Genomic DNA, 14,050 nt, shown 5'->3' on the forward strand with positions numbered 1-14,050 from the left:
AACAAAGATGAAAATATTTCACTATTATTTTCATATACTGTTTTTAATGTAACTTTAACTGGTTCCACTACTATTTATTATACCATATTGAGCTCCTTGCTATGCCCAAACAAAGCAGGTTCTCTCACGCTTCCTTCCATGCCCATAAATACCTTCTTATATTTAGGATATCCTATTCCTCACGTCTCCATCTGCAAACCCCTATCTTTCCACTATGATTAGCTAACTCATCATCTCTGCTATGAAGCCCTCTCTGACATCCTGGCAGCACCAACACCACTTTTACATTCTGCCATTATAACACTGATCACATGGAATTAGTATTTGTTTATACGTGTGACTCTCCCATTAAATTGCAACTCTTCAAGGGCAGAAACTGTGTCATAACAATCTTTGTTATTTTCAGAGTTTGTAATGGCTGGCACAAAGATGTTAAATGTTTATTAACACAAAATAAATGCACATTAGGAAGAAATGCAAATTGTCATAATCCCATGGACTCAATGTCTAAAAGAAAACTAGATATATCTCCCCAAAAGTCAACCCATCTGCACTATATTGTATATGTAATCCACAAACTTTATATCTGAATAATTTCTATCCTATTTTCTTAATATTTTCATTCTAAAAGGTGATTTAAAGTTTAAAAGTCAAAAACCTTTGACATGAAATATATTCTCTAAGTAAACAAAAGTTTATATATTTCTTCGTAGTACATAAATATAAAATGTCCTTTTGTGAGAGGACATTTTTGAAAAGCTTTGCAAAGCTATGTTACCTCAGGCAAGCTATATGTTAACTGCTTGGCAAATAATACTTTTTAAACGTAATGCCCTTTCGTGTTATAGTATTTTAAGAATATTTAACAATTTTTAAATGTATACAAGGTTTCCTGACTACCTCGAGGCAGAATTTTAAAATACAGCTGCATTCCAACAGTCTGGGAGGCCATGACAGGAGGATTGCTTAAGGCCAGGAATTTGAAACCAGCCTGGGCAACATAGCAAGACCCCCACCTCTATAAAAAATTTAAAAATTAGCTGGGCATGGTAGCTCATGCCCGTAGACCCAGCTACTTCAGATGCTGAAGCGGAAGGATCACTTTAGCCCACAAGTTTGAGGTTACAGTGAGCTATGATCACACCACTGCATTCCAGCCTGGGTGACAGAGCAATACTCTGTCTCTAAAAAAAAATGTGTCGGGGCCAGAGGGGTGGGAAATGTGTGTATGTATCTGCAAAGCCTGCATTTCATTATCCAAAAATAATTTTACATTTTATAATCAGAGAAAATGTTATTTTTAAACCCTACCACTGCTGACCAAACAACAATCACAACAGCATAACACGATTTTAAATACTGTTCAACAAATCTATTTTAGTGTAGTAATTAAATAATTCCTAAAATTATAGACATCCCTAACATCCTTTCCTTTAGTGTTCCTTAGAGTGTAATCTGTGGAGCAAGTATCTTGAAGAAATTTGGGGAATGAGACCTGGAAATCTAAATTTTTAGTATGTGCTCTAGGTGACTCTTAAGTAGTCCAAAATTTGATATCCATTTCATAATACTATTATAGGGAAAGATTAATATTTTAATTTACACTGTTTTAGGGGAATGTAAAAAGATATATCCAAATACATATATTTAACGAAAAAATTCCAAAACCATTTGTTTTAAGGCATTTCACTTAAAAATATACTTTAAAAATTACTTGTATATACTCTGCATTCAGATTTAGCATTTGCAATTTTGATTATTTGTGAGTGATAGTAAAAATTTAATGCATGCAGTACTTTTTAATTCTAACCACATTAGATGTTTTGAACGTTAAGTAAGACAAATATAATAGAGCACCCAGTATGAATCTGAATGGTTCACAATGTGGTATGCTTAACCACTTAGCTGAGCTGGTAAGTGAGCTTTTTAAACTCCTAACTTCTTCATTTGACCAACATTTAGGAATACCTGCTATGTTCCAGATACTTCTTTTTTTTTTTTTTTTTTTTTGAGATGGAGTCTTGCTCTGACGCCCAAGCTAGAGTGCAATGGCACAGTCCAGGCTCACTGCAACTCCACCTCCTGGGTTCAAGCGATTCTCTTGCCTCAGTCTTCTGAGTAGCTGGGACTGTAGGCGTGTGCCACCACACCCAGATAATTTTTGTATTTTTAGTAGACACAGGATTTCACCATGTTGGCCAGGCTCATCTCAAACGCCTGACCTCGTGTTCCATGCGCCTTGGTCTCCTAAAATGTTGGGATTATAGGTGTGAGCCACCACACCTGGCTGTTCCAGAACACTGTTCTAAGTACTGGGGATTCATCAGTGAAAAAAAGAAACAAAGTTTCCTACCCTTATGTACCTTTAGATAACATTCTACATAACAAACAATAATAAGTAAATGCTGTAAAAAAATTTTTAAATAGCAAATAAGCGGGGGTACAATTTTTTAAAGGGTGGTCAAGGAAAACCTCATTGTCAAGGTATTAGTGAGCAAAGACCTAAAGGATCTATGGGAGCTATCCTTGGAGATATCTGGAGGAATAACATTCCTGACAAAGGAAACAACCAACACAAAGGCTCAAAGAGGGAAGGTTAACTGAGGAACAGTAAAAATGCCAATGTGGCCAGAGTAGAACCAGAGAGGACAAGAACTTAGGAGGTGAGCTCTGAGACGTAGTAAGTGTGGGACTGCGCAGAAGGGAAGTTGTAGTCTACAAAAGGCTTTTGGCTTTTTATCTGAAAGAAGTACGGAGCAGCTGGGCATGGTGGCTCATGCCCATAATCCCAGCACTTTGGGAGGCTGAGGTGGGAGGATCGCTTAGCCCCAGAGTTCAAGACCAGCCTGAGCAACACAGGGAAACCCCATCTCTACAAAAAATTTAAAAAACAGCTGGCCATGGTGGCGCATGCCTGTAGTCCCAGCTACTTGGGAGGCTGAGGTGGGAGGATCACTTGATAGGTTGAGGCTGCAGTGAGCAGTGAACAGTGATCATGCCACTGCACTCCAGCCTAGGGAGAGTGAGACCCTCTCTCAAAAAAAAAAAAAAAGAGAGAGAGAAATATGGAACCATTACAAACTTTTAAGAAGAGAAATGTCATGACCTGCTCTGTTGAGAATAGAGACTGGGGTTGAAGGCAGCAGGAAACCAGATATCAGATAGAGATTAGTAATCCAGATAAGAAATAAGAGTAGTTCAAACTAGGGTAGATCTCAATTAACACAGGAAATCTCAATTTGCGATATTCTAGAGACTTGGGTTTCTAAAAGCACTAGGGATGTATCCCCAGTGAATGTAAGGATCCTAACATAAAGCACTAGACCAATTTTTCACTGATACTCTAGTCTACGTTCAGCACTAGCTCCTAAGGAGCTTTTATTAACATCAATTGGATTCTAAAGTTAACTAGATTCTAAAAGTATTCTATTATTGGTTAATACTTACACAATTTCTTTTATGAGAATTTATGCCCAAGGGCTCAAATATACAAACAGCATTACCATATGAAGCTGCAATCTAAAAAAGAATAAATATAGCATTAATATCTAGAAAAGGGTAAAATAAAGGTATCTTCCTTTTCATAATAATGTATAAACTGATTATATATAATATAATCTCAATACAGTATTCATGGTTTATTTCCTTCCATAAATATACCTGGAAGTGTACTGGAGTTAAGAGTCTCTCCTCTGTTATCAAAAAATTCAGCAGGCTTTATTTTACATATCATATACAAGGCTGACCTACTCAAAGAAATCATATTTGGATGGACAGCTGGCAAGACGGCCGAATAGGAACAGCTCTGGTCTGCAACTCCCAACGAGATGGATGCAGAAAGCGGGTGATTCCTGCATTTCCAGCTGAAGTACCAGGTTCATCTCATTGGGACTGGCTGAACAGTGGGTGCAACCCACGGAAAGTGAGCCGAAACAGGGTGGGGCATTGTCTCACACGAGAAGTGCAAGGGGTTGGGGTATTTTCCTCTCCTAGCGAAGGAAAGCTGTGAGAGACTGTACCGGGAGGGACAGAACACTCCGGCCCAGATATGCACTTTTCCCACGGTCTTCACAACTGGCAGAACAGGAAATTTTCTCTGGTGGTTGGCTCAGTGGGTCCCACACCCACGAAGCCCAGCAAGCTAAGATCCACTGGCTTGAAATTCTCACTGCTATCACAGCAGTCTGACGTCGACCTGGGATGCTCAAGCTTGGTGGGGGGAGGTGCATCCTCCATTGCTGAGGCTTGAGTAGGTCGTTTTACCCTCACAGTGTAAACAAAGCTGCCAGGAAGTTTGAACTAAGCAGAGCCCACCACCAACAGCTCCCTGGGACAGAGTCCCTGGGGGAAGGGGTGACTGTGGGTGCAGCTTCAGCAGACTTAAACGTCCCTGCCTGACAGCTCTAAAGAGAGCAGCAGTTCTCCCAGTGCAGCATTCGAGCTCTGATACAGGACAGACTGCCTCCTCAAGTGGGTCCCTGACCCCCTGTGTATCCAGACTGGGAGACACCTCCCAGTAGGGGCCAAGAGACACCTCCTACAGGATAGCTCTGCCTAGCATCTCCCAGAGGAAGAAACAGGCAGCAATCTTTGTTGTTCTGCAGCCTCCACTGGTGATACCCAGGCAAACAGGGTCTGGAGTGGACCTCCAGCAAACTTCAGCAGACCTGCAGCAGAGGGGCCCGACTGTTAGAAGGAAAACTAACAAACAGAAAGGAAGACTATCAACATCACCAACATCAAAAAAAAAAGGTAGATAAATCCATGAAGATGGGGAGAAACCAGTGCAAAAAGGCTGAAAATTCCCAAAACCAAAACACCTCTTCTCCTCCAAAGAATCACAACTCCTCGCCAGCAAGGGAACAAAACTGCATGGAGAATGACAAATTGACAGAAGTAGGCTTCAGAAGGTGGGTAGTAACAAACTCCTCCAAGCTAAAGGAGCATATTCTAAACCAATACAAGGAAGCTAAGAACCTTCAAAAAAGGTTAGACGAATTGCTAACTAGAATAACCAGCTTAGAAAGGAACATAAATGACCCGATGGAGTGGAAAAACACAGCATGAGAACTTCATGAAACATACACAAGTTATCAATAGCTGAATCGGTCAAGTGGAAGAAAGGGTATCAGAGATTAAAGATCGACTCAATGAAATAAAGCGAGAAGACAAGATTAGAGAATAAAGAGTGAAAAGAAATGAACAAAGCCTTCAAGAAATATGGGACTATGTGAAAAGACAAAATCTACGTTTGATTGGTGTACCTGAAAGTGACGGGGAGAATGGAACCAAGTTGGAAAACACTCTTCAGGATATTATCCAGCAGAGCTTCCCCAACCTAGAAAGACAGGCCAACATTCAAATTGAGGAAATACAGAGAACACCACAAAGATATTCCTCGAGAAGAGCAACCCCAACACACATAATTGTCAGATTAACCAAGGTTGAAATGAAGGAAAAAATGTTAAGGGCAGCCACAGAAAAGGTCAGGTTACCCACAAAAGGAAGCCCATCAGACTTACAGCAGATCTCTGGGAAGAAACTCTACAAGCCAGAAGACAGTGGGGGCCAATATTCAACATTCTTAAAGAGAAGAATTTTCAACCCGAATTTCATATCCAGCCAAACTAAGTTTCTTAAGCAAAGGAGAAATAAAATCCTTTACAGACAAGCAAATGCTGAGAGATTTTGTCACCACCAAGCCTGCCTTACAAGAGCTCCTGAAGGAAGCACTAAACATGGAAAGGAACAACTGGTACCAGCCACTGCAAAAACATACCAAATTTTAAAGACCATCAATGCTATGAAAAAACTACATCAACCAACAGGCAAAATAATCAGCTAGCATCATAATGACAGGATCAAATTCACACATCACAATACTAACCTTAAATGTAAACGAGCTAAATGCCCCAATTAAAAGACACAGACTGGCAAACTGGATAAAGAGTCAAGATCTATCAGTGTGCTGTATTCAGGAGACCCATCTCACATGCAGAGAAGCATATAGGCTCAAAATAAAGGGATGGAGGAATATTTACCAAGAAAATAGAAACCAAAAAAAAAAGAAGGGATGGCAATCATAGTCTCTGATAAAACAGACTTTAAACCAACAAAGATCAAAAGAGACAAAGAATGGCATTTCATAATGGCAAAGGGATCAATTCAACAAGAAGAGCTAACTATCCTAAATATATATGCACCCAATGCAGGGGCACCCAGATTCATAAAGCAAGTTCTTAAACACCTACAAAGAGACTTAGACTCCCAAACGATAATAGTGGGAGACTTTAACACTCCACTGGCAATATTAGACAGATCAATAAGACAGAAAATAACAAGGATACCAGGGCTTGAACTCAGCTCTGCACCAAGTAGACCTAATAGACATCTACAGAACTCTCCACACCAAATCAACAGAGTATACATTATTCTCAGCACCACATCACACTTATTCTAAAACTGACCACATAATTGGAAGTAAAACACTCCTCAGCAAATGCAAAAGAATGGAAATCATAACAAAGAGTCTCTCAGACCACAGTGCAATCAAATCAGATCTCAGGATTACGAAACTTACTCAAAATCTCACAACTACATAGAAACTGAACAACCTGCTCCTGAATGACTACTGGGTAAATAACAAAATGAAGGCAGAAATAAAGATGTTCTCTGAAACCAATGACAACAAAGACACAACATACCAGAATCTCTGGGACACATTTAAAGCAGTGTGTAGAGGGAAATTTATAGCACTAAATGCCCACAAGAGAAAGCAGGAAAGATCTAAAATCGTCACACTAACATCACAATTAAAAGAACTAGAGAAGCAAGAGCAAACATATTCAAAAGCTAGCAGAAGACAAGAAATAACTAAGATCAGAGCAGAACTGAAGGAGATAGAGACACAAAAAACCCTTCAAAAAAATCAATGAATCCAGGAACTGGTTTTTGAAAAGATTAACAAAATACAAAATACATAGACTGCTAGACAGACTAATAAACAGAAAAGAATCAAATAGACACATTAAAAAATGATAAAGAGGATATCACCAGCGATCCCACAGAAACACAAACTACCATCAGAGAATATTATGAACACCTCTACACAGATAAACTAGAAAATCTTGAAGAAATGGATAAATTCCTGGACACATACACCCTCCCAAGACTAAACCAGGAAGAAGCTGAATCCCTGAATAGACCAATAACAAGTTCTGAAATTGAGGCAGTAATTAATAGCCTACCAACCAAAAAAAGTCCAGGACCAGACGGATTCACAGCCAAATTCTACCAGAGGTACAAAAAGGAGCTGGTACCATTCCTTCTGAAACTATTCCAAACAATAAAAAAAGAGGGAATCCTCCCTAACTCATTTTATGAGGCCAGCATCATCCTGATACCAAAACCTGGCAAAGACACAACCAGAAAAGAAAATTTTGCGCCAATATGGCTGATAAACATTGATGCAAAAATCCTCAATAAAATACTGGCATACCAAATCCAGCAGCACATCAAAAAGCTTGTCCCTTACGATCAAGTTGGCTTCATCCCTGGGATGCGAGGCTGTTCCAACATACACAAATCAATAAATGTAATCCATCACATAAAGAGAACCAATGACAAAACCCACATGATTATCTCAATAGATGCAGAAAAGGCCTTTGACAAAATTCAACAGCCCTTCACGCTAAAAACTCTCAATAAACTAGGCTTTGATGGAACGTATCTCAAAATAATAAGAGCTTTTTATGACAAACCCACAGCCAATATCATACTGAATGGGCAAAAACAGGAAGCATTCCCTTTGCAAACCAGTACAAGACAAGGATGCCCTCTCTCAACACTCCTATTCAACATGATATTGGAAGTTCTGGCCAGGGCAATCAGGCAGGAGAAATAAATAAAGGGTATTCAATAAGGAAAAGAGGAAGTCAAATTGTCTCTGTTTGCAGATGACATGATTGTATATTTAGAAAACCCCATCATCTCAGCCCAAAATCTCCTTAAGCTCATAAGCAATAAACATACGAAAAAAAAATGCTCATCATCACTGGGCATTAGAGAAATGCAAATCAAAACCACAATGAGATACCATCCTCACACCAGTTAGAATGGTGATCATTAAAAAGTCAGGAAACAACAGATGCTGGAGAGGATGTGGAGAAATAGGAACGCTTTTACACTGTTGGTGGGAGTGCAAATTAGTTCAACCATTGTGGAAGACAGTGTGGCGATTACTCCAGGATCTAGAACCAGAAATACCATTTGACCCAGCAATCCCATTATGGGGTATATACCCAAAGGATTATAAATCATTCTACTGTAAAGACACATGCACATGTATGTTTACTGTGGCACTATTCACAATAGCAAAGACTTGGAATCTGCCCAAATGCCCATCAATGACAGACTGGATAAAGAAAATGTGGCACATATACACCATGGAATACTATGCAGTCATAAAAAAGGATGAGTTCATGTCCTTTGAAGGGACATGGATGAAGCTGGAAACCATTTTCTCAGCAAACTAACACACGAACAGAAAAGCAAACACTGTATGTTCTCACTCATAAGTGGGAGGTGAACAATGAGAACACATGGACACTGGGAGGGGAATATCACACACCAGGGCCTGTCAGGGGGTAGGGGGCCTAGAGAAGGGATAGCCTTAGGAGAAATACCTAATGTAGATGATGGGTTGATGGGTGCAGCAAACCACCATGGCATGTGTATATCTATGTAACAAACTTACACGTTCTGCACATGTGCCCCAGAACTTAAAAAGTATAATAAAAATATATATATGCACATTTTAAAAAATCACATTTTTCATAAGAATTTTATTTTTAATATAAAAACAACTATTAAAAAATACATTTCAAAAGCACACATCTTTGTCAGAAACTTTATAATCCAGTGAAAATAATATAAAATCCATGAGAAAAGCATCAATTAATAACAGGTCTTAAAAATATTTCAAATAAAATGGCCTAATTATACCATCAAACAGAAAATACCAATTGGGACACCATGTAGAGGAAGGAATAGAAAAAAACAGGCCAAGAAGAAGTCAGGGAGCCATACACTACACCTGGGGAAAGAGCTGAAGAAGACATCTCCAGAGGACTGAAGCAAGAAATTTAGGGACCAGGAGGATTTTGTCCCATGTCACATACCTGATAAGAAAATATATAAATCCCTCTGTTCCTAGAAACTACCAGAGCCTGTTTTCCAATAATTTCTTGAAGGCTAGTTCCAAGTTCATCCTCCTCTTGGTAAGATGGAATTACCTACAGGGCACAGACCAAAAACCATCCTTTCTGACACCTCTGCACCCCAGTTAACCTTTAAAACTTCATTAGGTATATATTCTTTTAAGGTCTGCCAAAAATATCCCCGGTGATTTTTAAGGCACTGTCATGCCAAAAAGTGATTTTAACTCTTACCTAACATCTAACATTCTTTCCAAGAAAAATCATAATCCACAACAGAAAGCTACTTCAAATAGCATGCAAAAAGTGCTGTAATGATTCCATTCAACATGTCAATGAATGAATGAATGCTTATAACAGACTAATACAAAGTCACGAATGTGAAAGTTATCACCACAAGAACTGGGGGATAAAAGCTAAAGGAAGATGTCAACAAAGACAATAAAGATACTACAATTTTGCCTTATTTACATTAAACCAGCTCAAGAAAAGTAGAAACACAAGTTGCTCTGTTTCCCATGGTATGAATACCAATGTCTTATATACCTTTTTAAAAAATTTTACTCCCAGAGAATGTGTTCATTGCGATTATCACCGGCACTTGAGCTATTTACTAAAATTCACCTCTGACAACTATCATACAACTTTAGGCAGGCTTAAGCTACCTTGCTTGGCCTAGAGAGAAGAGCAACAAAAAATGAGAGAAACCTGACACTCTCCATGTTTTCTAAAATAAGTGTAAGCAATGCTTGAGGGTGGGGAGTACCTGGGGGGAAAATTAGAAAAGCAAGAAACGAGTATCAGGAAACACCAGGAAATCCAGTGTTCCAATACTAGGTCAAATGTATCACTGAACTGTCAAGTACTGGTACATTTACACAAATATTAAGGCTTGATATGGGCAGTAGGATAGGGCAGGATAAATGGTATAATAAAGTAACCATAATTTACCATTCAGTATAAATTTGTATGATTACTATTTATCAACATGAATATTCTGATTTAACACATCCTTGACCAAATTTGTTACCCAATAAAGAACAATTTCTAGAACACTACAATAGTTTAAACTATTACAATGACTATAGGTAAAAATCTTATTTCTCTGTTCTTGTAGAGACATTCAACTCGGCTACATAAAATTGGCCTTACTGAATTGCTGGAGTATACAGCAAACATGCCATATTGACATGCAACCAAAATTTGATGTACATTATGTTTGAAAATTGTGGGAGAGGTACATATGATGAAATTTTAACTATTTCAAAATAAACCGTCTGTTTTAAAGCCTGAATGAACTATAAGACTCTTCACTCAACAAAAAAAGTTTCATTATGCTAACAGATTTTACAAATCTCTTCCTATATGACAAGCATGATATTAGACATTAACAACTTGCAGAATTTCTTAATACAACTTTGATGTTATAGTATGAGGGATATAAGGGGTGCTAGGTAGAGAAGATAAAAGTTTACTTCCCCTTACTGGCTTAATGGCTGCTAGAAGTAGTAACTGGCAGAATGTCAGTATGCACAGGATTGTAAGGCCTACAGATCTTTGAAGACAGTATACATACCGCTGTAGAACAACTGTCAAATTTAATGGCACTTTACAATCTGTATAAACCTATCGCTTTACAACTTCTATTAACAGCCACCCAAGCAATACATAAGAAATTTTAGACAAGCTTTGCATAAAAGGATGAGAATATTCTGAGATTATTAAACACATTTTTAAATGACATTTAGTAAAGAAATTAAATCCCTTACTCTTCCTTGTTGGTTAGAACACTCCACACAGCTGACTTGGATGTTTCCATGCTTAGCACCAGGAATGATCTGTACACATTCAAAGTCATTTGCCAAAATAACAATATCACAGCCTGATCCATATGCCTAAAAAAAAAAAAAAGTTTTACAATATATAAGATACATAACTTTTGAAACCTTATTACATAATATTTTATCTTAGATTTTATTACCATTATAAAGTATACCTTGGGACATTTTCCAAAATAGTTAATATAAGAATATCAATTTCTAAATAAGAACATTAAAAATCACATGAAAAAAAACTGATGACACTCCATGCATTATCATTCAACAACTGTTACTAATAGGAAAAGGGTTCTTCCAGTTCTTAAACATGACATCCTCTGTTCCTGCAGTTCATAAATTATTCTGTTTAGACTTTCTCTCCAAAGTTCATCTCAGTAAACCCTAAAGTATAAAAGCTCCATCTAAAAATACTAAGACATTGAAGACTGCAACTGTGTTCCCAGGGTTCAAACCAGACTTTAGAAACATCAAGATGGAAATCAGGCATGCATTTTCCAACACAATTCCACATGCCTTAAAGAGCTAGTGAAGTAGACATGAACAACAAAGGCAGAATTACATGTACTAAGGCAATGGCTAAACTTAAATGCATCAATGACTCAAATGAATCCATAACGCAGCCTGCCTCCAACATCCACCATCCATCCCCAACATCATCAGGCCTGAGGGAGAAAGGAAACCAACCTAAAGTTGTTTTACCAAAGGTAAAAAAAAAAAAAGTCAAATAAAACATAAAATGAACAAATTTATATAGAATATTGGGCAAATATCCCTATATGGTCTGGAAATAGACTACAAAACAGAAATTGTTGGGAAAATTCCCATGTCCAACTCTAATAAGTAAAACCACACATTTCTTCCTATTGCAACACTTCTTGCTGTATGCTATTCCTGTTTTGCAACGTTGTGAATTTTATGACATAAGGGTCAGAGAGTGGGGACATTTTTCTTTTTCTTCCCAACTATTTATGATTAAATATTCAAAACAACCTAACAACCCAATTCTCAAAAGAAAAGCGCCATTAAAAGCAAGATAAACATAAAACTTATGAAATGGTATTTTCCTCTCTGTTTCCACACCCTTAAGCAATGTGGTTATGACCTACAAAATAGAGACATCCAATAGCAGGGCTGACATGTGATGACATCCGAATCAGTGACCCATGCCCTGAAGGGGTCCATATAAGGCTGCTAATGAAAGACGGAAATGAAGATAAAGACCAGACAGGAAGACAACATTACTTCTACTAAAACTTCCAATGTTACCAAAATCCTGCCGTAACCACTATATAAAACATCTTAAACCATGTGTTTATAAAAATCAAAAAGTTCACCAAAAGAAAAGCAAAGACAGAATTTTAAGCAAGAAAAATAGAGAAAAATCACTCGCAAGAGGAAATGATCACTTACATTCTTACAGACAAGGCAGACTTGGTTATACCATGAATTCAGGAAAGCCAAACTGAAGAATACTGAGTATATGCAGAAGAAATGTTTCAATCACCATGCTGATTTTTAAAGTATAGTATTAAAATAACAAAAATCATCTTACACTTGAGTAGCAATTTCAAAATTTCCAACATGCCTTATATCATCTCAGCAAAGTGGATTCATGGAAAAAGCACAGACTTTATCTAGTTTGAAATCATACACACAGTTTTCAATTTTGGTTATGCCATGCTGCGCTATCTTAAGAAAGTTATTTAAGTTCCCTGAGCATTTCCTCATGGTAAAATGAAGCAAATAATACTTGTCTCTTAGGATACTTATGAACACTAAAATGGAAAATGTACACAGTCATTTAAGTAACAGAATAGTGCACCAAGTCTCAAGTCTGGGCTAGTGACTGGGAACACTAAAGTACAAGACATGGTCCCAGTTACTCTAATGGGGAGATGACTAGGTAAATTACTAATTAAAGCTAAATGACAAACTGCCACGACAGAGATAGCCATAAAATACTAGAAGACAGAAGAGGTACTCAACAAGTGTTGTATCATTCTCTCTTTAATCTTTGCAACAAACCTGGAAGGTAGATATTATCATTATATAAAGAAAAATTCAAGTTCATTAATTTGCCCAAGATTACAGTTACTAAATGCAAAGTGTTCAAACTCAGGTCCTTACAATTTTTACATTATTTTCCCTACATTATATATCAAAAAGACATAAAACATTCCAGATAAATATTAGTACACTTTGTTTCTCTAAAGATGGGCCATCCCTAGCAACTGCTACTTAAGATAAATTCACTCTTACAGCTCAGTCACTGAAAAGGCTTTTTACTCTTCCCTAGATAACCATAATTGCCTGATGTTTTCCAGAGGATGTGTACTATACTCCATTTTTCTGATCCGGCAATAGTTCAAATTGGAGGCATCAAAATCACCTAGGAAACCTGTCAAAAACACAGATTGCTCAGTCCCACTCCAGACTTTAAATTAAAATCTGCATGGATAAAATAATTTGGCAATATCTATCAAAATCTTAAATACAATATACCTTTTGATCAAATATTCCCTATTTTACCCTAATAGTCCCCATTTTGCCCTACTTATATACATATATGTATAAAAGTTTGCCAAAATATATGTAGGACATTCAGTGCCTCAGTATTTATAGTAGCAAAAACTGAAAATAATTATACCACTCATCAGTGAGGAGTAGTTAAATAAATTACTGAATTACATTGGAATACTATACAGCTACCAAAGGTTAAGAGGTTGGGTACAGTGGCCCATGCCTGTAATCCCAACACTTTGGGAGGCCAAGGCAGGAGGATCACTTGAGCCCAGGAGTCCACGAATAGCCTGGGACACACAGTGAGACTTCATCTCTATAGAACATCAAAAAATTAGCTTAGCATGGTGTCACATGCCTGCAGTCCCAGCTACCTAGGAAACTGAGGTGAGAGGATCACTTAAGCCCAGGAAGTCAAGGCTGAAATGAGCTATGATTGCACCACTGCACTCCAGCCTGGGTGACTAAGTGAGACCC

General features: G+C 37.7%; 1 protein-coding gene across 5 annotated transcripts in view; it reads right to left on the reverse strand.

Annotated features, from left to right (window-relative positions):
• DMXL2 (Dmx like 2) overlaps positions 1-14,050 on the reverse strand; it is a 172,649-nt gene that overhangs the window by 123,714 nt on the left and 34,885 nt on the right. For all 5 annotated transcript variants that reach the window (XM_050797905.1, XM_050797903.1, XM_050797904.1 and 2 more), the window contains exons 2-3: positions 10,985-11,110; positions 3,448-3,519 (exon numbers count right to left, since the gene is read on the reverse strand). In XM_050797905.1, coding sequence (XP_050653862.1) covers positions 3,448-3,519; positions 10,985-11,110 — 198 coding nt within the window. The remainder of the gene's footprint in view (positions 1-3,447; positions 3,520-10,984; positions 11,111-14,050) is intronic.

Source organism: Macaca thibetana, chromosome 7, assembly GCF_024542745.1.
Source record: "Macaca thibetana thibetana isolate TM-01 chromosome 7, ASM2454274v1, whole genome shotgun sequence".
Taxonomy (NCBI): domain Eukaryota; kingdom Metazoa; phylum Chordata; class Mammalia; order Primates; family Cercopithecidae; genus Macaca; species Macaca thibetana.